This window comes from Macrobrachium rosenbergii, chromosome 56 (assembly GCF_040412425.1).
Source record: "Macrobrachium rosenbergii isolate ZJJX-2024 chromosome 56, ASM4041242v1, whole genome shotgun sequence".
Lineage (NCBI taxonomy): Eukaryota > Metazoa > Arthropoda > Malacostraca > Decapoda > Palaemonidae > Macrobrachium > Macrobrachium rosenbergii.
The window spans coordinates 27,302,680-27,328,801 of NC_089796.1; the positions used below are offsets into that span (position 1 = coordinate 27,302,680).

The 26,122-nt window shown below is 38.5% G+C and overlaps 1 protein-coding gene across 1 annotated transcript; it reads right to left on the reverse strand.

Moving 5' to 3' along the window:
• Nucleotides 1-26,122, reverse strand: LOC136836095 (hydroxysteroid dehydrogenase-like protein 2). The gene is made up of 7 exons (XM_067100060.1): nucleotides 25,433-26,122; nucleotides 22,640-22,803; nucleotides 21,686-21,899; nucleotides 20,722-20,927; nucleotides 20,273-20,470; nucleotides 4,758-4,903; nucleotides 1-1,748 (listed from the first exon to the last, which is right to left on the reverse strand). The coding sequence occupies exons 1-7, from the start codon at nucleotides 25,447-25,449 to the stop codon at nucleotides 1,428-1,430; spliced, it is 1,266 nt and encodes a 421-aa protein (XP_066956161.1). The 5' UTR covers nucleotides 25,450-26,122; the 3' UTR covers nucleotides 1-1,427.

Sequence of the window (26,122 nt, forward strand, 5' to 3'; positions counted from 1 at the left end):
TCTGATCATTTGTTCTTTATTTACATACTGTATAAAGCTAAATATAAAATTGCATTGATAAGATCACTCCAAAGAGTGAGGAATTGTTTAATCCTAAATATATGGACTGCAAAAGCCCAGCATGGGAGAATTCTGGAACTGTTAGAAAAGAACCATTTTACTTATGCAGAGATTAAATAATCCTCAATCAGGTTTTTTTTAATTACAACAACAACAAGGTAAAATTTAAATTTTAATATACTGTATCTCTAAATCTTTAATAAATTTTCTTTTTTAGTCTTATAATGGTTACCTGAGTCAACATTTTTCCCAGTTACCTGAGTCAACCTCCTTCCTCTCCAATTTACAAATCTGACCACCTTAGAAGATGGGAGAGGGTGGGGGTTTGGAGAACAAAATTGTCACAAACGTGTCATACTGCTGGGCTAGTTATTTCAGAACTAAAACAAACTGTACCAAGAATGCTTACACTCAAAGTAGAATTACGACCATCAAAATAATACATTTTTTTTTTTTTCATTGAAACATCCAACATTTTTCTTATGAATGTGTTTGTACACACAGACTAAATGACAGTTCATGATTTCCCATTTTCAGAAATGTATGAGGAGTTCTTTAGCATGAAGCATGTAGGCTTGTACTTTAACAGTTATTATATCTCACAACTGAAACTATCTGTGGACCACAGAGTGGTTAAAAGTAAAAACCACCAATTTTACATACTTGGAAATGCTTGTCATTAAAAATATGTCCTCTATTTTACTTACATACAATTTAGATAGAATGATACCTTAGGCACCTATAATGTGCCATATTATTGTTTTGTTAGTTACAGATAATAGCAGTGTTATAAACCATAAAAAATATAAAATGAATAAAGTATTCAGTTACTGATAAAACATGAAAGAAACACACTAAGGTAGCACTGGAATCTAGACCCATGAACATTTAAATGATTCATAAATGAGACCAGCACACTTCATTGCTCTCAGTCTGCTATACCATGATGTAAAGTAAAAGAGGTTAAAAGAGTCAAGTCCACAATGTTACAACACCTATAACCAAAAATTAAACAAACTAATGATCAAAATATTTTTCTTACTATTCAATATACTTGGTTCAATTGGCTCTGAAAACTATCTTGGGCAATGAAATAGTTACTCTGACAACTGTATTAAAATCCATTAACAAATTCTTGTCCATTGTACATATAAGATTCAATTTATTCTTGCACTGTCTATTATAAATATGTAGGTTTTCCATCTGGAATTTTGCTTGTTGCAAACACTCTCAACAATATAATATCTGTAATTACACCTGTTAAAAAATTAAGCTACACATGACCCCAAAATTCTCCCCTTATAAAAAGACATCATCTCTTATGCAAAATAAATCTATGGAAAGTGAGGACTAAAAAAACACCTTCCTCACATCTTGCTCTTCAATTTCCCCATCAGGGATTCTAACTTCATGGCCTTGCCCATATCACCAGAGAGCTTCATCTTCCCAGTCATGAAGGCAGTTGTGGGTTTCAAAGACCCAGTGAACATTTTGTGGAAATTGTCACTTGTCATTTTGAACTGCACATCTGCAGTGGTAGGAGGATCACCACGACCACAAGCACCAGCACCATTCTTGAGATCCAGGAACCAACTTCCAGCCTCGTCACCAGTTACTTCAAATGCGTAGACAGCCTTGGTTTTACTTACTAGGTCTGGATTTAGGAAGCTTTCTATTGTTGCAAATACCTAGAACAACAGCATGAGACATAGTAAGATGATTTAATAGGTTAATATCCAGAAAAAAATGACTTTTTATTTTTACAACATACAAATTAAGACATGAGATAGTATGTACAATTATGATAAATATCCAAATATCTAAAAACAGAAAATGAGTACATAGGCCTCTAAACTTGAGCAGACTGGAGAACTACTTACTGCCAACAGTCACACCTTTTAGTTTATATACAGGTAGTGCTCGAGTTACGATAATTCGACTTATGATAGTTCGCTTTTACGATGGGGTTAGCAATTAATATCGATATGACAATATTTTGAAAATAAGTATTTTTAAATTTCATGGGCGACTGGCGCAGGCAACAACGTACAACCAGGCAGCGTACGGTGTACGATACGTTGGCCCGAGAGGCTGGAATAGGAACATTAATTCAATGAGCTGACCTCACTTGCTCTCATTGTGTCGGAAGTTAAAATAGGTCAGTGTTCGTTTGCAATTTTTGTGCGTTTGTAAATACAGGTAGTGCACGAGTGACGATAATTCGTCTTACGATAATTTGAGTTTAAGATGGAGTTAGCAATTAATACCGGTACGACAATATTTACAAAATATTTTTAAATTTCAAGCGGGCACAGGCAACAGCGTACACTACAGTTGCCATACAATCAGGCAGCAAGAGAGACCAACTTACAATACACCAACTTCTTTTTCTCCATCTCTTTATTTCATCTTATAATTAAAAAAGTAAGAGAATGATAAAAGTATTGTTAGTAACCTTATACCCTTGCGAAAATGCGAACAGCCATAAACAACCAAACGAGAAACTGCTGTTTTGCTAATAACCGAATCGGATAACTGTTTTGCTTGTATTTCAACCATCATACGGTTAAACAATTACCATAGTTACGTTAAAAATGACATTAAGTACTGATATATTTTTACACTACCCTTATCCGCTTTGGAGAAAAGATCGGCAAGGAAATATACTGCTACAGTAAATTTAAGCTGCAAGTTGTAGTTGAAGCTCAGAAAAGAATGTTCAAGCTGCTAATGACTATAAATTATCATGCATTGGCAACATGGATGAAACTCGACCGCAAATAAAATTGGAAAGTATTTTAATCAAAACTACTGGGCATGAAAGAACACATATTATTGCTGTTTTCACGCTGATAAAAGATAAATACGAAAAGCTCGTAGTATGATGATGAAATCAAGAGAAAACAGCGATTGGAACCTTGATTCTTTTTTACACAAAACAAACATGCCGCCAACGTCATCTGTTAACGAAAAAAATAGCTAAATAAATTTCACAACGAGACATATTTAAGTTATATTTCGACTTAGAAACACTTAGTATAACGAAAAATATATATGTCCCTTATAAATAAAGTATCTAGAGATTCATTTACGCTAACTTGAAGCAAGAAATGCCCTCTGAACCGAGTTAAATGCGGCGAAATAAAGACCGCGTGATCAATTCCCAAACCAAAACATTTGCTCGCTGTGATCGGAATTTATAATGCAAAAGCAATATAAGAATATTTACAATTTGATACAGTGTAGTAAAGCATAACTTTTTAAAAGATCCATGGAAAGGATGCACATTCGTTATTTTGATGTTTGTATAATATGGTGTTATGTGAAAATAGAATACAGTGTAATGTAGATTAGGCTACCGTATATGATATACGAAAGTGCAGGCTAGGCCTTGTTTGTTATTCAATTTCTCTTTATACTGACTTATCATGTCAATCTGCATTGAACCTGCAGAATTAGCTGACACTAATAATTACTATACCATATATGTATAAAGTATACTATGTAGTGTAGGCTAGGCTATCATATATGTATAGATGGTACTGATTACCCTAGTGTAGGCTAGGCGATATTCGAGTTACGATTTTTTCAACAAACGATGGGTTTTTTGGAACCTAACCCCATTGTAAGTAGAGAAATACCTGTACTGTTTCCAAGCTACATTAATTCTAGTATTTTTTTTTTTAAACATGCTTCTCATGTCCCTTTTCTGTGTGAAACCCCAATGACTACATAACCTAAAATACAATTCAGTATTTTAGGTTATGTAGAGTTTTCAAAGAATAACCCCATTGTTATATAGGTTCTGAAAAACCTTACTCAATAACATTCACACTCCATCATCCAAGCAATTTGCCAAATGAGAAATATTTGCTCCTTTTTTCAGACTTTATGAAAAAATTAAATTTCTACCTAAGATTGCAGAACACATAGTGAATATCATTTACTAAATTCCTTGGTAAAATCATGACCCTGGAAAAGTGTTCAACCTAAGAGAGAGATCAAATTATTTTGTTTTTAAATAGCAGCAGAAAATCCCACCAAATGACAGCTTCAAAGATTTAAAACCCTGTAAGCCAAGATATACATACCATACTTTTATCTACGAACTCAAAATTTTTAAAATCTGATTTCTTTTTTATTTACAAGAAAATATCCTCAACATTAGAATTTTATAACAGTTCTACTTGATTAGGTTGTTCAAATGAAATAAAATCACAATGGTGCAGTTTTAGCTTTTAAACAAATACTGTACAGTATTAGGAATTATTTAAGACTTTCAATGTGGTGGAAATGTTCAGCTGGCAAAACTTTTCGGCACTGAAATACTGCATGTGGTGGATCCATTATGAGGAATAAAAGTATTTTAAATTTGCTTACACATTCACATAACATTAACAGAAATTACATGAATTCCTAAAAAAAAATATGAATAGATATAAGATAAAATTAAGCAAACCCAATATAACTTATTTTAGCTTTTTACTGCCAATGTGTACCATAGACTTGTCCATAGACATGGAACACCAGAAATGTGTATTAAAGTTCTTTTTTCTCAAGAGGTTTTGGGTTTTATGTAAGGTGGAGGCTCATATGGTTGAGTAAAAACTTCAGTATACTTTCCTGGTGTTCAAGCAAATGTTACACTACAATAAAAAACTAAAAATATTTAAGGAGAGAGTAAATGGTTTACATACTTGCTCAACTTTTCCTAGTGCTGAACCCTGTGCCTGAGTATCTTTTCCACCTACGAATCTCATTTTAGCACCAGAATCCTGTGCTTGCTTCTTGACTAAGAACTCATCAAATTCATCCAAGAAGAAATCTGGCATCAACGCACTATCTGCAATTCAAACGAATCGTAATACATAAGACCACAAATTTTTTTTTAAGCTGTAAAGGTATAAAATTTTAAAGTGTATAAAAATTTTTAAAGATATTTAATTTTTTTCCTAAAGTATTTATTACATCACAGAATTTTGATGACATTAAAAGTTATATTATGTATACATCACATCATTCATTAAACTTCATATCTTTATTTATTGGTCACATCACTTCATTTTATTTATTAATCATTTCCTTCACTAATTCATAAATTCATTTATTTTAACAATTTATTTTCTCTTCATTATGATGCTGAATGGCCTTCATGGCCCAAGTGCTTGAGCTTTTGCCCCAAATATCATACATCCATCCATCTATAGCATTCCACAATACAATTAAATACAACTTGACAAGCTGTCGCTATTTCAGTAATTTTGGAAAAGAGGATAACAATCTGCTCCTTATACCTTCCACCAGACCTTGCTTTTAACATTGGAGATATTTAGTCTTTAATTAACCAACTTCTAGCTCCTTTTAATGCCCACAACCAGCTCCTTTTAATGCCCACAACCCCCTTTGGGAAAGTCGGTTTTTAGACAGTAAAAGGAAATTAATCGAAGACCTTATTGGCAGGAATGATGTTACCCTACATAATAATGGGTCAATGACTTTCCACAACATTAATGATAATTATTATTTCTCTGCACTGGTCCTTAGTATTTCTTCAACAAGTATCCACCTTGAATGTGATTGGTCTGTTAATGAAGATTTAAATGGAAGTGATCCATTTGAAATATACTGTAAATGCTCCATCTGCAGTTTTACTTAAGTGGAAGGTAGGGGATGCAGACTGGGATAAATTCAGTAAGGGTGTCAATCTAGATAGAGAGTTTTGAGTCCTTTCATTCTCATCTAGATGCCTAAGATTATTTTATTGAATCTACTTTGAAGAGTGCTGGCGGCTCGGTTCCAAAAACAAAAGACAAACCTTGTAGACCTGAGGAAAGTGACTAGGAAGTGCTACAGACGTTACAAAACTAGTGGCTCCCCTCAGTCTAAATTAATCTACAAATGTGCTTTAGCCAAGCAGCGGTGCTTTTATAAAAAAGCCCAAAGAGAATGTTGGCTTTACTGTATTATTAATGGAATAAACTCCAAGACCCCACTAAGAGGGGTGTGGCACAAAATAAGGAAACAGTGGAAAATTTGTCGCATCACCTTTACCCTCGTTAAAAATAAACGACACTAATCACAGAGCCCACTGAAGTTGCCAATGAACTAGGAATATCGAAATGACTGAAATTTGATTCCGGAAAATCTGAATCATACAATTAACAAATTTTCCCTAAGAGAATTTCATGAGGCGCTCTTCTTAAGTGAATCCACAGCTCCACATGAGGATACAAGCATATAGGAAATGCTTAAACACCTCCCGGATGATGCCAAAAATATTTACTCAAGATTATAAACAAAATATGGGAAACAGGAATTTTACCCAAGGACTGGAAAATATCCAAAATCGTTCCTATAAAAAAGCCTAATAAAGATGCTTCCCAAGCCACCAGCTATAGACCAATAGCTCTTACCAGCTGTGTATGTAAGCTGATGGAGAAAATGAAAAATACTAGACTAGTTTGGCACCTGGAAACCAAAGGATTAATATCGCCATTTCAATTTGGTTTCAGGAAAAACCGTTCCACCCTTGATCCCTTGCTGAGGCTGACCAACCAAATCCAGCAAGGATTCGCCAAACAATGTCAGACCATTGGCATATTTTTTGACTTAGAGAAAGCATATGACACTACCTGGAGAATTGGCATCATGAAACAACAGCACAAGATGGGCATATGTGAAAGAATGATCAGGCTTATATATTCCTTTTTAACAGAGATTTTCTAAGGTAAGAGTGGGAAACTCCCTCTCCCAACCTTTTATGCAGGAGGAAGGAGTTCCCCAAGGAAGCATTTTAAGTGTAACACTCTTTTCAGTGGCAATAAGTAGTGTGGTTCAAAAAATCTTGCCCGTTAAATGCTTGCTTTTTGTTGATGACCTTGCAATATACTACACAGGATATAATTCCTTGTCTGTATGTAAACATTTGCATAAGTCTATTAATGCTATTACTAGGTGGGCTGATGACAATGGTTTTAAATTCTCCTCTTCCAAAACAGTTGCAGTAAGATTTACCAGGTGCCAGCATGTGGAAGAGGTTCCTACACTTAGTCTAAAAGGGTCTATCCTTCCTTAAGAAAGTGAAGTAAAATTTCTGGGGATGACTTTGACCATAAACTAACATGGGCCAGCCACATAAAGATTAATGTTAAACAATCTTTGAATATTTTCAAGGTTATTTCTAGATTTAGTTGGGGGATGATAAAAAATCCCTTCTGAGGCTATATGACTCTGTGTTGATCTAAGCTAGATTATGGCTACTAAATTTATTCCTCAGCTTGTAAAACCAAGCTAAAGGAACTGCATGTTGTACACAACATGGGGTTGAGAATATGCTCAGGGGCTTTTAGAACTTCGTCTGTTGAAAGCATATACTGTACGTCAATACAGATCATTTTCCCCTTGATCTGAGATGGCAAGAGCTAGAGTTGTGATATGTGGCTAGAATGAAGTGCTCCTAAAACTCCCTCCTTTCAATTACTAAATGAAACAAACTCTCGAAGTTTTTCTTATGCAAGAGCTTCTAAACCATTCCAAATTCGATTGAATGAGGATGTTAGGAATAATCATCTTAAATCCCAGAAAGTCCTGGAAGTAGAATATCCTGTAAATCCTCCATGGCTTATTCCAAAAGCATTAGTATGTAAGAAATTGTTTAACAAAAAGGACTGCACTGAAGAAGAGATTAGGGGGAAATTCTTAGGGCACAACGTTACCCACGCTAATTAAACAAAGATCTATACAGATGGACCACAGTCAGATAGTGGTGTTGGTTACACTGTTATCCTTGGTGATACAGCGTACACAGCTAAATTACCTGACTCTGCATCAATATTTACTACCGAATTAACAGCTGTAGTCTCTGCCATAGATTTAGTTTTTCAAAGCAGTGACACTAATTTTGTCATATACTCAGATTCTAAAAGCACTTTAGAAGCTGTTAAAAAATTTAATAGCTTTCATCCATTAATTCAAAATGTTCAGGAGTGGCTTTTTCGTATCTACTGTCAGAGTAAACCAGTCTCTTTCTGTTAGGTCCCTTCTCACGTAGGGATTCGCGGCAACGAGATGGCAGACAGGGAAGCGAAAGCTGCTAGTATTTTATCAGAAACCTCTTTCAGAAAAGTGCCTCATACAGACCTAAAAGGTCCTATTAGCTCTTATGTTTTAAGTAAATGGCAAGAAAGGTGGACTTTTCCTCTTCTTGCCAATAATAAAAATTAGAGATAATATACTGCCGTGGTCTTCATCATTCCAGCTTGACAGACGAACAGAGGTTATTTTAACCAGATTAAGTTTTGGGCACACTCGTTTAACCCTTCAGTTTATTTTAGAAGGAAGCAGCCCTCCAGAGTGTGCTTACTGTGATGAGACACTAACAAAGGAGCACATTCTGGTGGTCTGCCCCAGATATTTCAGCCAAAGAGAAAGATATTTCCCGGGTATATCCCTCTCTGATATTTTGGGAGATGAAGCAGATATTTTTGCTATCATCTATTTTTTTAAAGTCTATAAAAATTTTTAGCGATATTTAATTTTTTCCTAATATATTTATTACATTGTAGAATTTTAATGACATTAAATTTTTTATTATGTATATATTGCATCATTCATTAAACTTCATATCTTTCTTTATTTATTTATTGGTCACACCACTTCATTTTATTTATTAATCATTTCCTTCACTAATTCATAAATTCATTTACCTTACCATAATTTATTTTTTCTTCATTACAACGCTGAATGGCCTTCTTGGCCCCAGTGCCTGGGTTTTGCCTAAATATCATACATCCATCCATCTACAGAACTCCACAATACAATTAAATACAACTTGACAAGCTGCTGCTATTTCAGTCATTTTGGAAAAGAGGATAACGATCTGCTCCTTACACCTTCCACCAGACCTTGCTTTTAACATTGGAGATATTCAGTCCGATATTCAGTCCTTAATTCACCAATGTCTCTCTCTCTCTCTCTCTCTCTCTCTCTCTCTCTCTCTCTCTCTCTCTCTCTCTCTCTCTCTCTCTCTCTCTCTCTGTGTGTGTTTAAATTGATCTAATTTTACCTGTATCATCTACGAAGTGTAAATACGCTAGTGTGGCAAATACGTTCTAAAACACGGAGACATAATAACTAGGAGTTGTATTAGTCAAAATAAAAAAACACTGTTTGTTCATGAAAGAGCATTTTAGAACAAAGAGAGAGGCGTAGAATAAAAAAGTTATTATAAAGAGGTTGAGAGGACTTATAAAAATAGATTGGTTGGATGAGGAGAGAGACAGAAATTCTCTTCCAACTCTCAATTTTTATGTCAACCATTTATTTCTCTTTTTAAGGGTAATGTACTAAGCTAACTTTTAAATAAAATTACAGTAAGGGTAATGTATTAAGCTAACTTTTAAATAAAATTACAGTAACTTTAATTTCATTTAAAAGTTAACTTAATAATTTGGGAGCATGATTAGGGTCATATTTAGTGTTTAAACTTTAGAAATAAGCATTTACTAGCATTTTTAGAGACCGTGCCAAACCTACGCGAAAATTCGCCTTGCGTGAGGAGTTCTGGAAGCTAACCTCGCGTAAGTTCAGGGTATGACTGCAGTTTGAGCTGATTTCTCCTTAATGGAATAATATGAGAGACATCTACTGAGAGAGCTAGAAAGTCCGAAAAACATTCGCTCTGAGGATACTAGGGCTCTACAAGAGTCACTGAGCAATTCTTGTACAGTACTTGAAATTTGTTCAATACTTCCTTAGAGTAGATAATGGGGGAAGGTATACGAGTTTGAATCAGGCCAAACTTGAAGAAACACATTCATCGCTCAAGCCTGAGGGCCCACAAAGGAGTAATAGTAGACTGGTCATTCAGTTCATGAGCATCTTAATAAGTCAACATTTGAGCACTCCTGTAACTCCACAGCAACTGTCAGAATTGCAGATGTAATGACCACTCTGTAGGTAGTTTTGTTCTTCTTGAATCCTCAATCACCAAAAACACAGTCCTTCTGCAGAGTGAACTGTTGAACCAATTATCATCTGTTCATTTCATTCTGCTATGACTTAGTTTCTGATCAGGGATAAACCTATTAGGAATCTTCGATGGTCTTTCCACCACCCTGACGTCTTGTAAGGTTTACCAGGTGTAGTTTTGTGTTACAAGACAGAGGGAAGAAACAAAACCTGGATGTAGGTTTAAGGATAAAATATTCAACTCTAGTTTCAGTGTCCATCCTTCAGAAACTGGCAACAATGATGGTCCTGGATTACTTGCAAGTTTATGAACATTAGCTGTAAGTTTTAACCTTTTATGTTGAGACTGTACTGTCACTGAGCCCGATTATTCTAACAAATTCTCCAGTGAGGCCATGTTCCCTAACAAAGAAAGCCCTTACCACATAGGAAGCTTTTGTAAGGGCTAAAATTCTTCAAAAAGCAAGACGTACCTATTCGTCTTCTGACAGACAAGCCTGCAAACTGCAAGTATCCCCACATCACCAGTTAAGAATGTACTAAGGAGGAGTTAGGGAAGTCAGCTGAAAATCATAATGCACAGACTGAACCAGGTGAAGCAACAGATCCTTGGCCTTTGGAATACTGTCAACACAGTTGGCTAACTTGAACCAGCTGACCCAGTACCAAAGAAATCTTGCTCCTAAAAGATGACACCATCAGCCTATGGGCAACAAATTCCTTGCGAATACTTATAGAGGTATTGTACACGAGCCAAAGCAAAGTGCCTTGAACACCAATACCGCCTCTGAAAATACACATGAAAGAACTTGTGTGACTGAGGATGTACTGGTATGAGAAAAATGTCTCCAGCACGTCCACCAAAACATCCAATCGTTCTTTTGGAAAGTCACTAGACATTGCTGAAAAAACCAAAACCCATGAGGACAGACACACAAAGTTGCTCAGTCTTGATACATCCAACACTGGGCGCCAATCTCCGGCTACTTATGGTGCTTGGAAAAAATCAGGGGAAAAATCCAAGTGAATTACAGACATCTGTTCCATTTCATTTCCTCTAATTTACAATCCCTAACTAAAGAATGAAGAGGACACAAAGGAACAGCTATAAGAGACTAAACTAGTGGAGGGGAACCTAAAATGAATCATAACTCTCCTGCAGTGCCTCCACCACTTAAGGTTCTGCTCCTAAGTCTCTCCAAGCATGCCAGGCAGCTTGCAATTGGCCATGTACCGGAACTTGAGGGCTGAACACATACCCAAAGGTATAAAATACAACTTGTACCAATATACCCTTCCTTATTGACTTAAAAGAGAGTCAGGCTTAGAGGGTGACCCACAGAAGGAACCAAAACAGCTGCTGTATTTTGTGCAGCATAAACCTTTTACTACAGATACGAGCATAAGTGTCCTCACTTCTTCCAAACCGAGTTAGTATATGCATGAGAACATTAGCCTGCAGTGTCGGAAACCGTTTTACAGCACAAGTTAAAAACTAACACTCTTCCTCGCTAAACTCCCGTTGGTGCCAAAAACACTTAAAGCTGGCTTCACAAACTCCCTATGCCGGCACCATAAACATGCTAAGCTGGCCCCTCAACCTCTCAAAGCTGACGCAGAGAAGAGACAATTATACCATGCAAAAGTTCAGCAGTAAAAGATAACCCTTTAACACTCTAAACAGAGACCTGGACAACAAACTCAGTTTCAGCAGGTCCAAAGCACTTGTCAACAAGACAAAAAAACTCGAACCTTCGATCGAAGACAGTTTAAGCCCTAATTAAGTGCCTGTATCATAAGACACAGTTCTCAGCAACTCCAAAAATAAAACAGAAGACAAGGGCTGGCAGACTTAAAAGAAGATTTGTGTGCCAAAGTAAGAGAAAGTTTACTAAACACGCTCTAGTTGCAGGAGAAATCTTGGGTTCTCTTTCTCCAAATACTTAAAGGGTGCCGAAATACTCGAAGAAAACCGAGATCTATTCTGTACATGGCCTCTTTCCTCTACTAAATGAGGATAAAACGAGCCACAATGCTCCAGCAAATGGCAACAAACTGAAGGAGATTCCTGATTCCAACTCTTCTTCAGACAGAGGGCAGCAGCGGGCAAAAGGAGGTAACAGCAGCTGAGTACCCGTAACACATCCGCTACTCGATGAAAGTGAGACAGGGAAACGTACTCTGAAGCAACTTAGCAGGGTCGACTCAAGTCAGCTGAACAAAAAAAAAGAAGCGCCAAAGAAAAAGGGAAATGTTCGGAGGCAGGGGGAAGAGGAGTTACAACTCTCCTGCCTCATCTGAAAGTGAGTCAACTTACTTGAGAGCATTCCCATATGACAAATCCTCACAAAGCTAATTAGCTACAATAATATCTAGCTTGGAAACAGAAGCTACTGTAACCATGGGTGGATTGAAAAGAGAAACATTAATTGAGGTAGAAGAGATTTGCCGATAGCCAGAAAACAAGCAAGTGCATTTCGACAGAGAAAGGGGGATAGGCTGGCAGACAAGGATTTAGAATGAGCAACAGAAGAAGAGATTGGTGGTTAAACAATCGACAGAGTCAACATAACATCAAAATAAATACAACTTATTATTAACACTGTCTAATCCTATGTAATTAGTCCTATCAGTGCTAACCTCATACTACTGTAGGTGCTGATGACAGCAGAAGTCACAAATGTCACAAAGATTAACATTTACCAAAATGATCTTTTAGTAAATGCATTAAACGTGACTCAGAGCATGAAAAACGGAGAGACAGGTGACAGAAGCACAAAACCACATCGCCCCGGGCAGCGGACTCTTCCAACTGTCACGGGGCAGTCCTAGGCTCGGGCTATAGGCAGGTGAGGGCACCGACACCTTACCTCTTATAGGGGGACGCGAAAATGATCGCAGACTATGGGGGTACCCTATGGTTCCCTAACCAATTCAGACATACCTTGTACTGACCAAAATAAGATTTACGTCCTGTTGTAACTTCTCAATTACGCTTTTCCTGCACCAAAAAGGAGCAAAAGTCTCAGTATTAACCAAAGCATTAGCCAAGAAAGAGCCTAGACTGAGTTAGAATAACTCCAGACGAAGAACCTGGAGAAGGGGAGATAAGACTAGTTGCTTTTGCAATCTATCTGCTGCCTCTCTTCCTATACAGTACTAAGACACTTATGCAGAGTGTCCTTTGAAAATACCTACTTCCTCACATCTATTCTCAAGATCACACTTTATACCACTGCAGCCGGCACAAAGTGTGTGTATCTCATAAAAAATCAACACCCTCCTAACACAGTAATCATTCCTACAGAACCTGACGTTCTTTGCCTTGATTCCTGTGGAAGCACCCGAGGGAAAATAAATGAACAGTATCGTAATAGCAGCAAACAGCCAAAACCAAGAAATACTAACAACACCTATACACAATGACAGCAACAAGAATTCTGAGAGAGTTAGCAAACTTGAAATACACCTGGTGGAGAACAGATGTACTACACAGTCATCTGGGCAGTAATTTGATCTTTATTTTGAATGCTGGCTCACCTATCAGCATGGAGATACACAGTAAGCTATCTTTAACAATGGGTAAGATTCATCCCAAATAATTATACTTCTTATTCAAATGGTAATATACTTCCCTCTAATTTCAAATTTGGAGGAGTTTCTTGTTTTGTGCTTTTGGGAAATTGACAGCCACAGTTTTAGTACTTGAAAATTTAAAGCCATTTATATTTGCCCAATTTGTTATAGCATTTATAGATTTTTGCAAGTCTAAGTGCATCATCATCAAATAAGAGAGCATTTAACAAAATGTTCAACAACTTCACTGTGACACTGTTTACAGCAATGGCAAAGCATGTTACGCTAACTGCCCTGTGGAACTCAGTCTTGAATGAATGGAGATATTTTGTTTCCCATCCTCAGTGATTAACCTATCATATAGAAAGGAATTTATGATTCTTATATTTCCTCTTATACCCATTTTATACAGTTGTTTAATAATTCACCAACATCAAGAGGTGCTTTCTCTAGATGAAAAAAACCTATCGTTTGACAAGAGTTTGCAACCTTAATGAAATTTGCCTGTAAGCTGAAGTAAGGGATCAAAAGTAGATCTATTTTTCCTGATCCCAACCTAAAAGGGGTAAAAGAGATTTTTGGATTCAAGACACCACGTCAATCTAGTGTTCATACTTTTTCCATTAATTTACAAATGGAGCTAGTCAGAGCAACTGGTCTAAACTGGACAGATTTGAAGTCATATTTATTGGCTTAGTTACAGGAACAATAAGTGAGATCTTCCAACTTTCTAGAACAGCAGTTTCCCCGATCTTGTTCATAATTTTTAAAAGAAAATATTTGGCAGCTTCTGAAAGGTGTTTTAGCATTTCATAAAGAATTATGACACCTTTCAGATAAGTTGGTTCAGCAAAGGATAGTGCACCTCTTACCTCTCTCAATATAAATTTTGTATTACAGGCTTCATTATTATTTGTACTAAAGTCCAATGTCATCTGGGAGTTCCTTATTTGTTGAAACTGAGGGGAAGAGCTGTCAGAACAATAAATTTTAAAAACAGTGATACCCCACCTTTTCTGCTACATCTTCAGGTTTAGTTACTTGTACACTGCCATTACTCTTTGTTGGTCAATGCAAGTTGATCCCTTTGCCCAAATCCCATGCCTTTTCATCAGGGAAGTGGGAGGGTTTTGAGGACTCAACAGCGACTACCAAAAATGGGTTTTTCCTACGTCAAAACCTTTTTTTTTATAGTGTTGTCGCTGTTTCATCCTCAAAGAGCTTTACAAAAGAACCTGACAGGTGACGAAAAAGGCTTAAGCTCTCTCTTTTTAATCTCAACACCCCAAAGGAAATAACATTTCCAGTCTGGGAAGAGGCCCTCCTTGTCAAAGGGTGCGAACATCAAAGCCGTTCTCTGTTGAAGAAGTCACAGCCTTAGACAAGAACGAGCACCAAGTTTCCCTCTTCTTCAGAGTGGCCATGGCGAAGAGGGAGGAAATTTCGCCTGCCGCATCATGGATAGCAATATCGGTGCAGGAAAGGAACCCCGTGATTTTTTCCAAGACGTCTTCTGCGAGATTAGCCTGCTCCACCTGTTTGAAAACCGCTCCCATTGACCAATCGATAAAGCTGACAATCTCTAGGAGCTTGAAGAGGTTCCTGGAAAAATGTTCTACATCTAGGGCAGAAAAGGTCTTGGCTGCCTCGAATGAAATGCATCTTGAGGGGTCCACAAGGGAGCCGAAGTCCCCCTGTGCTGAAATTGCGGAACCCAGTGAAGGACAAGCTCCTGTGCTGTAATAATTTTGCCTCCTTTTCAGACAGCTTTGAAGGAGGGATGCAAACGACGACTTACCCGAGGACCTCTTAGCTTCCAACCACGCCTCTACCTCTTTTAATGCTTTCTTGGAGGCGGTGGAGAGTACCAACTTGGGAAGTGAAGTGGCAGGACCTTGTTTTCCCAGACGCAACGTAGAAGTCGGAGAAGAGGGGCTGTCGGCTGAAAATGTTATGGTACGACTGCAGCAGAAAGCTGAGTAGAGAAGCGTAATGTGAAGAAGGCCCCAATTCACCTGGGCCTTCCTCTTCACCAGAAAGAATCGGTTCCATGCCCAGACCGTCCAGGAGTTGAGAAGGAACGACTTCTCTATCCTCGGGAATACCAAGGACTTTGCGGACTACCTTTTCTAGCTTCCCTTCCAACAGAATAGACTCCTGGGAGGGCGAGGATGTAGCCAAAGGCGCAGGCACTTCGTGTGCAGGAGGAGGAGTAAGAGGGCCGGGCACTTGCGGCAGAACTTCCTGGAGAGGGCTAGGCCTCTTGACTGCACTAGGGGACCTGGGAGGAAGCGTCTGAAATGTATCTTCTTGATCGGATCCCACGCTGAGCAACCAGGTATAGGGCTGGTTGTCCTTTTCTTGAAGAGTTTAGTAACCCTAGGGCGGAATTATCCGAAGAATGCCTCTTTAGGGGCGAGAGGTCTGATCCCACTTGCGATGACGACGCATGGGAGGGGGATCCGAATACAGGTAGTGCTCGAGTTGACGATAATTCGACTTATGATAATTCGCTTTACGATGGGATTAGCAATTAATATCGATACGACAATATTTTGAAAATACGTATTTTTAAATTTCGCGGCGATGGCGCGAGGCAACAACGCAAAGACGGTTATGCGATACGTTGGGTTTGAGAGGCTCTAGGTACATTAATTCCATGAGCCGACCTCACCTGTCCTCGTTGTGTCGGAAGTTAAAATAGGTCAGTGTTCATTTGCAATTTTTGTCCGTTTGTAAATACAGGTAGTGCATGAGTGACGATAATTCGTCTTACGATAATTCGAGTTTCAGGACGATGGAGTTAGCAATTAATACCGGTCACGACAATATTTAGAAAATATTTTTAAATTTCATGGGCACAAGCAACAGCGTACCGACAATTGCCATAGAATCAGGCAGCAAGAAAGACCAACTTACAATAGACCAACTTCTTTTTCTCCATCTCTTTATTCCATCTTCTAGTTAAAAAGTAAGAGAATAATAAAAGCATTGTTAGTAACCTTATACTTTTGCGAAAATCGTACAGCCATAAACAACCGAACGAGACTCTGTTGTTTTGCTAATAACCAAATCGGATAACAACTGTTTTGCTTGTATTTCAACCATCGTGCGGTTAAACAATTATCGTAGTTATGTTAAAAATGAGGTTAAGTACTGATATGTTTTTACACTACCCTTATCCGCTTTGGAGAAAAGATCGGCAAGGAAATATACTGCTGCAGTAAAATTAAGCTGCAAGTTGTAGCTGACGCTGAGAAAAGAATGTTCAAGCTGCTAATAACTATAAATTATCGGGCATTGGCAACATGGATGAAACTCTCAAGAGACCGCAAATAAAATTGGAAAGTATTTTAATCAAAACTACTGGACATGAAAGAACACATATTACTGCTGACGATAAAAGATACATACGAAAAGCTCGTGTGGTATGATGATGAAATCAAGAGAAAATAGCTTAACGGAATCTTGATTTTTTGTTTACACAAAACAAAGGGCCAGCCGCCAACGTCATCTACTAACGAAAAAAATCCTAAAATAATTTCACAACGAGACATATTTAAGTTATATTTCGACATAAAAACACTTAGTATAATGAAAAATACACATGTCCCTTATAAATAAAGTATCTAGAGATTCATTTACGCTAACTTGAAGCAAGAAATGCCCTCTGAACCGAGTTACATGCATCGAAATAAAGACCGCGTGATCGATTCGAAACCAAAACATTTGATCGCTATGATCGAATTTGTAATGCAAAAGCAGTATAAGAATATTTACGATTGGATACAGTGTAGTAAAGCATAACTTTTAAAAGATCCATGGAAAAGATGCACATTCGTTATTTTGATGTTTGTATAATAAAGGCGGTGTTATGTGAAAATAGAATACAGTATAATGTAGGCTAGGCTACCGTATATGATATACTAAAAGTGCAGGCCAGGCCTTGTTTGTTATTCAATTTCTCTTAATACTGGCTTATCATGTCAGTCTGCATTGAACCTGCAGAATTAGCTGACACTAATAATTACTATACCATATATGTATAAAGTATACTGTGTAGTGTAGGCTAGGCTACCATATATGTATAGATGGTACTGATTACCCTAGTGTAGGCTAGGCCATATTCGAAAGTTACGATTTTTTCAACAAACGATGGGTTTTGGAACCTAACCCCATCGTAAGTAGGGGAATACCTGTAGCTGGAATATGAAGAGACTGAAGATGAACTGCTGCTACTCTCACCTGAAGAGCTTAACCTTAGGTAGTGCCGCCGACTGCGACCGCCTTGATGAAGTTTCTGGGGACACCATCCTGCGATGTCGGCGATGGCGAGAAGATCGGCGTCGATGGATCACTTTCACGTCTCCCTGAAGCTTTTCGGACAAACAACGCGAGTCAAGCTTACTACTTCGCCACCAGGACTAAGGCTTTCCTGTGCCTTAGAGGACGAGCCTGCTCGTGGGCAATAATTTCTGACCTTTTACGCCAGCGCCGGACTGTCTTCTAGCCTCAGAAGGCGGCGGGACAGTTGCCTTTGCTCAAAGATTCAGAAAACGAGCAGACTCGCCTGAAACGCGATCGCGAGCAACCACATTGTTATCACCAACACCAACACTGACGTCATCACCGGCGTTAACGCCGGACTCACGGTGCGAACGCACTAAACTTAAGACCGACTCCATAAAACCATTCATTTGCGCTTCCATTTGATTTCTGAAAAGAACGAATTCTGATTTATCAGCCTCGAGGCTGGGCTTGGCTTTAGGGAAAACATACTGGGAAGCTGGTGAAGAAGAGGGGGGAATATGAGAGGGGGAAAGAGCAGCGGTAGAGGAGGGGGTAGGAGAGGAGGAAGGAACAGCCGGTAGAGGAGGTGACGCCAATGCCACCACCGAAGAAGATGATAGCCTAGCTTCCTTACGCTTAAAGGCTTTCCTATCCCTATCCCTAACCAGCTTTATCTGATGGGAACTGTATGTTTGCCAAAACTTCTGACTCCATTCTATACATTCACTGCATGTGTTCTCCTGGGAACACTCTTGACCCCTACATGCTGTACACAAAGAATGGCGATCGTATTTAAGTTTAACTAGTTTGGTGGAGCACAAATTCCCTGCGCAAACTCTGGATCCCGAGAAGCTTGAATCCGACATAGCTACGAATTCCCAGAGCTAGGCTAGCTAGATAAATAAACAGGCAATTGAGTACTTCACCAAGGAGAGACGCCACAACCAAGTGCAAGCAGACAAAGGAACCCAAACAGTTTGAGGCAGACGGACGCGCGAGATGCGTTCCCAATCGCCGAGAATGAAACTGACCTGGGTTTATGGGTATGTCTCCTGCCACGCTACCCCCACCGGCATCCGGTGGGGTTGGAATCCCGCCAATTGTATCAGCGTTCCAAACAAAGTTTGAAAATTTATATCTCGGACATGTCGATTTTAAAGAGATAAAAGCTTTTACAGTGTTTTGGTAACTCATTATAATGAAAAATGGATTGTTTCATGAAAAGTTACCACTTAACTTGATATAAGGTAATGCCTAAGCTAGTCGTCGATTATTTAGCTCATACTAAAGTGCACAGGCTTATATAAAAGGGAAAAAATTTATACTAATATGTAGCCTCATTGTTAGGTTATCGATTTACTTTGCCCAGATATTGTTATTTTCTGATCCTAGGGTCCTCGGTCTAAGCTTGACCACTTAGGATACGTAATCCAAGGATGTACATAGGCTACAGACAACTTCTACTATTAATCTAGTCTGAATTATTCTCACTTACTGCCTAGATTATTGCAGACATCATATAATTTGAAAGGATTTTCCATATTATTAGTAAGTTGTGGAACATTTCTTTTAGTTAAAACATTTAGTTAGAACTTAAAATATTTCTTTTAGTTAAAACATTTAGTTAGAACTTAAAACAATTTTCGTTTTACGAAACTAGGTAGCAATCAACTTTACGAAACTAGGCAGACTAGCGATCAACGAGCCGGGTTCCGGCTTTAACACACAAGTTATATAAATTCTAGAAGTTTAAAACTAAAACTTTCAACTGTTTGTTAATATTGAGCACTTATCTTGCTATTTTTGATGTTTCCATAATCCTCGATACTAAAACGGAGAAAAAGTAGAATTTTTTCGGAGCGCTGGTAACGACGCGAACCATTCGCTTTGGACCAAACAGAAGTAATGGCTCCTTGGTCTTTTAACGACCCGGTTGTAAACACGAGGGCGGATGCGCATGCGCAATAGTCACTTCTCTTTCTTGCAGGTTATTTGACATTGGAAAAACTGGGTTCAGCTTCGCTGAAGATTAGGGAAAGTGCCCCTCTTATCTTTGAGTCCATTACATACTCCATCATGTGTTATAATGTTAATCATTACGACACAATACCTGGCCAAAAGACCAACTAGAAGAGAATTCTTTGATATTAGTTTGGTCACCATGAAGCTCTGGTAGATCTACCATGGAAGGTGACTCCTTGAGGACTCAACAGCGACTACCAAAAATAGGTTTTTCCTACGTCAAAACCTGTTTTTTAAAGTTGGAGTAGCAGAGGGGCAACAAAAATCTTAGGGTATTTTCCATGCTTACCCAAGATAAATCTGAATACAAAAGCACTATATTTCCAGGACACTTTAAAATGGATACAAGACTTACTTGGGTCTACAGCATATGATGCGAAATCGGTAACTCCTTCAGCTCTTAGAATATCATCATCTATTGCAAAGTTGCCAGTATAAGATTTTGAGTCTTTACAAAGCATTACATAAGCAGCATCAGACATTATTTCAGGTTTGCGGCACTGTTTATCAATTTCATCTCCTCCAAGCATCTCCATGGCTGCAGTTATAATAGCTACAAAGAAAAAAATAACCAGGATTAACAAAAATTCATTAGATACTATACTAGATAACCTCATCAAAACTAAATGAAAAGGCAATGCTACAACCCGCTGCCATAATTCACATTTTTCTTTAGACCAATTCATTGTTTCTGTTCTTTCAAAAACCATGAATCCTCTAATTTCAAGCTTTTCTTCCAATTACAAAAATATTTACAAAAAGGCAATATCTTGTGAATTTTTAATGGTGTTATATGAATCTTACCTGTGCGAGGCCACAAGGCATTGCAGGCAATTCCATTCTCCTTAAATTCTTCTGCCATGCCTAAAATACACATGGACATGCCATACTTTGCCATGGTGTAAGCAGCATGGTCCTTGAACCACCGAGGTTTCATGTTAAGAGGTGGTGAGATGTTAAGAATGTGTGGGTTAGGGCTCTTTAGGAGGTGAGGAACACACATCTTTGATCTGGAACAGATAAGAACAGTGCATTTGTATATTCCATGTCAAAGTTTGTAATTTTAAAGGAGGCTAATTTTTTCAAAATCAATCAGTAATGCATGAAACAGCCATGTGAATCTTTCAGTCAAATAAACTATACAATCACTTTTTCCATTGTTCCAACAATAACAAACCAAAATTTTTCCCCATTCCTATAGTCTCTGCTTTTTAATTGCAGGTCTTTTGCTCCTTCTGAAGTTACCGTAAGTCCAGCTCTCGTCCTCAATTCTTTTTTTCATGTCAACACCACTACACTGCCTGATCCAACAGCCTTCTTTTATATAAAAATGAAGTACCAGTACCCGATGAATTTTCAGTTGTTTACAAATATTAACAAAGTGACACTACGTACCAGCAATATACTGATGAACAGTTTCAATACACCTTGCATCACTCTACAACAGGGAAAGTACAATATCTGTCATTATGTGACCTGAGTATCTTAAAGGGGCATTTAAAGAATTACCCTATGATCAAATGTTCCTCTACAAAAAAAAAACTGATTTCTTTCCTATCCCTAGTGGCATCTGTCCTTACCTTGCGGATAAAATAACAAAAATAAATACGGCCTATAAAATGACTGCCCATTTAATATTTTTTTCAATTTAATATTTTTTATTTACTTTTACTCCCAAGACACAAATTATACATGGAGGCACCAAAAAGACAAACAAAATGTAAAACAAAATTACCAGTACATCAACAAGAAGAAACAAAAGACTTACACAAGATATGTTCCTCTTGTATTGATCTGGTGCATAAGATCAAACTTTTTCATGGAGGTATGCTGGGTTCCAGTAAGCGAGATAGCACTGGCATTGTTGATGCAAATATCTATGCCACCAAACTGTTTAACTGCATTATCAACAGCACTGCCAACAGAATTTTCATCTCGGACGTCCACTACACATGGGAGAGCTTGACCCCCTACTGCTTCAACTGCAAAAGAGCAAGATAAAATGCAATTATCCTCAAATTGTACTTTTTGACAAGCTAAGTGCAATTTATAGCAATTAATACATGCACATGAGCTATCTAAAAATAAACCCAAATAATTTTTTTTCTTTGGTTTTCTTCTGTAATTGAACAAACGGGAAAAGCATTGCTAAATGATAACTCTCTTACTACTCATCAGCACAAAAATAAATCAGAAAAGTCCTACAATTATGGAAACACCCAGTCTTATTTTACTCAACTTTTGAGCTGTTGTATATACTGATTTATTCTGATACTGTACTGCACTTCTGTATTCATACTGGCAGAAAGAACGTGTTACTTCTTACCTTCTTAGGGTATTTCCTCCTCCTCCTGATCAGTGACCTCAAACTCCTCCGTGTTCTCTTTGCTGATATCATTCTCCCATACTTGCTAAACATTTTACTTACATTCATCAGCAGTTCAAAGTCTGGGTGTTCTATATTTCGAAGGAATAGTACTTATATTTTTCAGCAGTTCAATGCTTGGAGTGTCCTATAAGAGAGAGAGAGAGAGAGAGAGAGAGAGAGAGAGAGAGAGAGAGAGAGAGAGAGAGAGAGAGAGAGAGTGAGTGAGAGAGTGTGTGTGTGTGTGTGTGTGTGTGTGTGTGTGTGTGTGTGTGTGTGTGTGTGTGTGTGTAATGGACTGGATAATGGTTAAGCCATAATGATTTTATTATCTGGCAAAGCAAAACACAAACTTACTTTCTTTGGCTGCTGTATAAATAGTGCCAGGTAACTTGGGATGTGGATCGGCAGTTTTTGCTGCAATGACAACGTTGGCCCCATCACGTGCTGCTTTGAGCGCTATGGCTTTTCCTATACCCCTGCTTGCTCCTGTAACAAACAGGGTACGGCCTGCAAGTTTTCTGTGTCCAAAGAAAAAATATGAAAAATTGAATACCTATGTACTGTAATAAGTCTAGATGGCCCTTCAAAGGGTGGCCTGTTTTAAATATAATTTATTCCAATAATCGAAAAGGGAAAATCTCTAGTTTCAATGTTTCTGATCAACTGCAATACCTCAACTTCCTACATTTACTATGCGGAAAATGGCACTCCTTGGCAAGCTTTTGAGTTAACTCCTCGCATGAACTTTTGCCTCTATAGTTAATATTTCATCCCTACTACTTTTCTTTCTTATTTCTATCAAGCCTGGGCTATACATGAGCACCAGACTGTCCTTCCCACTGGCCTCTGTTGTTACTGCCTCGGCAATTGCAGCACCTTTTGTTCTATGCCAAATGTCATAAATGTATACTGCAGGTACCTGAATATTTGTAGGATGATTAAACCTCTTGTATATTTACATATGGCACTATATTTATCCAAGAATACTTTTCAAGTTGTAATTCACTTGAATGCTCTCTCTCTCTCTCTCTCACTTCTTCATAACAACTAAAGCAAATTTAACCAAGGACATTCTCTCTCTCTCTCTCTCTCTCTCTCTCTCTCTCTCTCTCTCTCTCTCTCTCTCTCTCTCTCTCTCTCTCGTTACTTACTTAACTCACAATTCCTTCCTTTTTATGCTAGGTGGTATAACTGTCATAGTACTGTGCATTAGCATCTTTGAATATGGTATTATATGTTTTAAGGAAGTCTTTAATCTGTTTAGAGGTGAAAGACACATGTCCTTTTACTATTTTACGTTAACTGGAGTTTGACAATCCCTATGAAATTTTACTAGCTGTCAAATTGAAATTAGCATTGAAATGAAATTTTTCCAATAATTTTAATGTTTTTTCCAGTTATTTTGACATCAATTTCCATATACATCTAAAGATTTCCAGCTGCAACTGTGGCAGATCCTGGGCCTGGCTAGATCTGGTCAGATAATATATTCCTTTATATATGACCCCGTAATATACTTTTGTGGCACTCTAGGTCAGGTTATGTTGGGGGAGGCAGTGCATGAGAGAAAATGAACCCAGAGTGGGTAGGAGACAGTGCCCAGATTAGGTTAGGGTACACATGGAGCGAATTCAGAGTAGGGGGTCAGGGCTGCTGTAGGCCTAGTAGGCATTTTTGTAGTAGGCATTCCAGGGGGAATATAATATGACCATACTTACCTTTGCCTGACCTAACTTGGTCTCGGGGCCTTTACCACCCCAAGTCATTATGGCATTCCAGGGTATTTCTAAGTAATAACTCTGCACGCACCGTATGGAACGGTTCCGCTAATACGAAAGTCTTTAGAGAGCCATATGTTCAAGAAGGGATTGCCTGAGGAAATCTATTATAAAAGGAACCATACTAACCTAACGTACCCTTACCTAGTGGGCTGTTATTTAGGTGGGGGGCTCTGGCCCCTGGACCCGCCCCATAAAGGAAATCACTTTTTACCAGAAGTTAAACTGTAGCACTGCGCATGCGCAATAGCATTCCAGGATGGCCAGCATACAAAAACATAATTAGTTCTGAGATTAATTACAGTCAACTGACAAAAAATAATGGTAAATTCTTGATAAGCAACCAAAATGCTACCTTTAGGAAAAGTCAATTTTAAAGGAAATACCCGACGCGGAGCTAATGCTTCGTTCTACCCATTCCAGGCCAGGTTAGGTGGGGGTCCAAGGGTCACCTAGGTTTGAGTATCATGTGTTCATGCAATAACCAACATAGCTACAAGATTATTGGTATAGTAGCTCCGCGGCGGCGACTGCCTTCTAACTTAACTTTTTCTACAGTTTTCTGGTTGCTAATTATGAATTTACCTTTAATTTTTGGCACTCGAGTGTAATTAACCTGTAATTAACCCATGAAGTCCATCCAACAAGGGGTTTCCAAATGCGATCTTCACAAGACAGAGCACGGCTACGTCGGTTTCAAACGGTTCATATTCTGTCCGGCAAGTGCAATAAATTGCTAACATATGGGTACCCAATGCCCCCCCCGGCCCAGTACTAAACACGGCGAAGGGACATTCCATTTGGCCGACAATAAACAGATGCACCTGGCGCCAGTATCAGAACCCCTAAAAGTGTAGAAGAAACCAGTTGAAAGGTAAAAACAGGCGTGGAGCTAATATATAGAATTACCAGATTATTTCCTACTGTGGCTAGCATTTCACCAAAAAACAATGGGTCCAAAAGATTAAAAACTAGGCTAACCTGTCTAAACAGTGGAAAACCTCAACTAAATAATTTAATGATTAAAACCTGAAGAAAAAAACTAAGGCTGTTTTTAATAGAAAGCTCGGCTACCCTAAACAGGCATAGGAACCTTGAGGCTCTGCAAAGGCCTTGCGGTCAAAGTTGGATATAGGCATAGGGTCCAATTTTCGTCAGCATGACGGAATTTCTGGAGGCAGAGAGGGCTGGTCCGCGAGCAGCTAGAAGCTAATTTGCTTGGCGTAACAGGGCTACTGTAATGTACAACCTCAGCCAAGAATAGGCCTCTGCCTACATGGCCCGAACTCAGTCAATTACACAACAACAATTTGGGTTACATCAGGCCTAGGCAGTCGAGGTGCCGGGGCCCTTGCATAAACTGACTCACCCACTATTACCAATCATTCTTCAGGTTAGAACGACCTCTCAAAGTCAATCGTCTTTTTTCCCTTCGGCCGGGGTGGTCGTCTTTCTCAGCTGAGGATGGCTGGCTCTACTCACTCACTGCCTGCCGGTGGTCGGTGACAGCAGGGTCTCCGGGTGCAAGGGGCCAAGGGTGGGCTTTGGACTTCGTAAAACACTCGGGACCCTTGGTGTACCCCCTTGGAGACCGGGGGTCTGGGGGAGAGGCTGTGGACTACTAAAAGGGAGGTCTCTTGTTTTGTTTTCATAGATGTACCAAAAGTAGGTGGGAGTTGATGAATATTTTTAATCTAAAATACATATCCGTTCATAGCACCACAAGTGATAAAATTATATATTCACCGTTATATGTGTGCTGTGTGTCTTGGAATGGCTTGCCCGAAGTTAAAAACTAAATACACACGCACTAGATATTGAGGCGCCATTACAAAGGTAAACCTTAACCCCAAAATCTTACTAATTTATGCTAACTTGCGTGTCTTCAAACACAGAGAAATTATGAAATTTCCTTATTCTCGGCATGAATTCGATGGAATTCAGGATATTAACATTTTTTGTCCGAATGAATATGCTTCCACCGGGGGCCGAATGTGCAAATTTTAGAGCCAGGCCATGCTGTTCTTTTTCAGTTTCAAAAATTCCGCCGTTTTCTTCC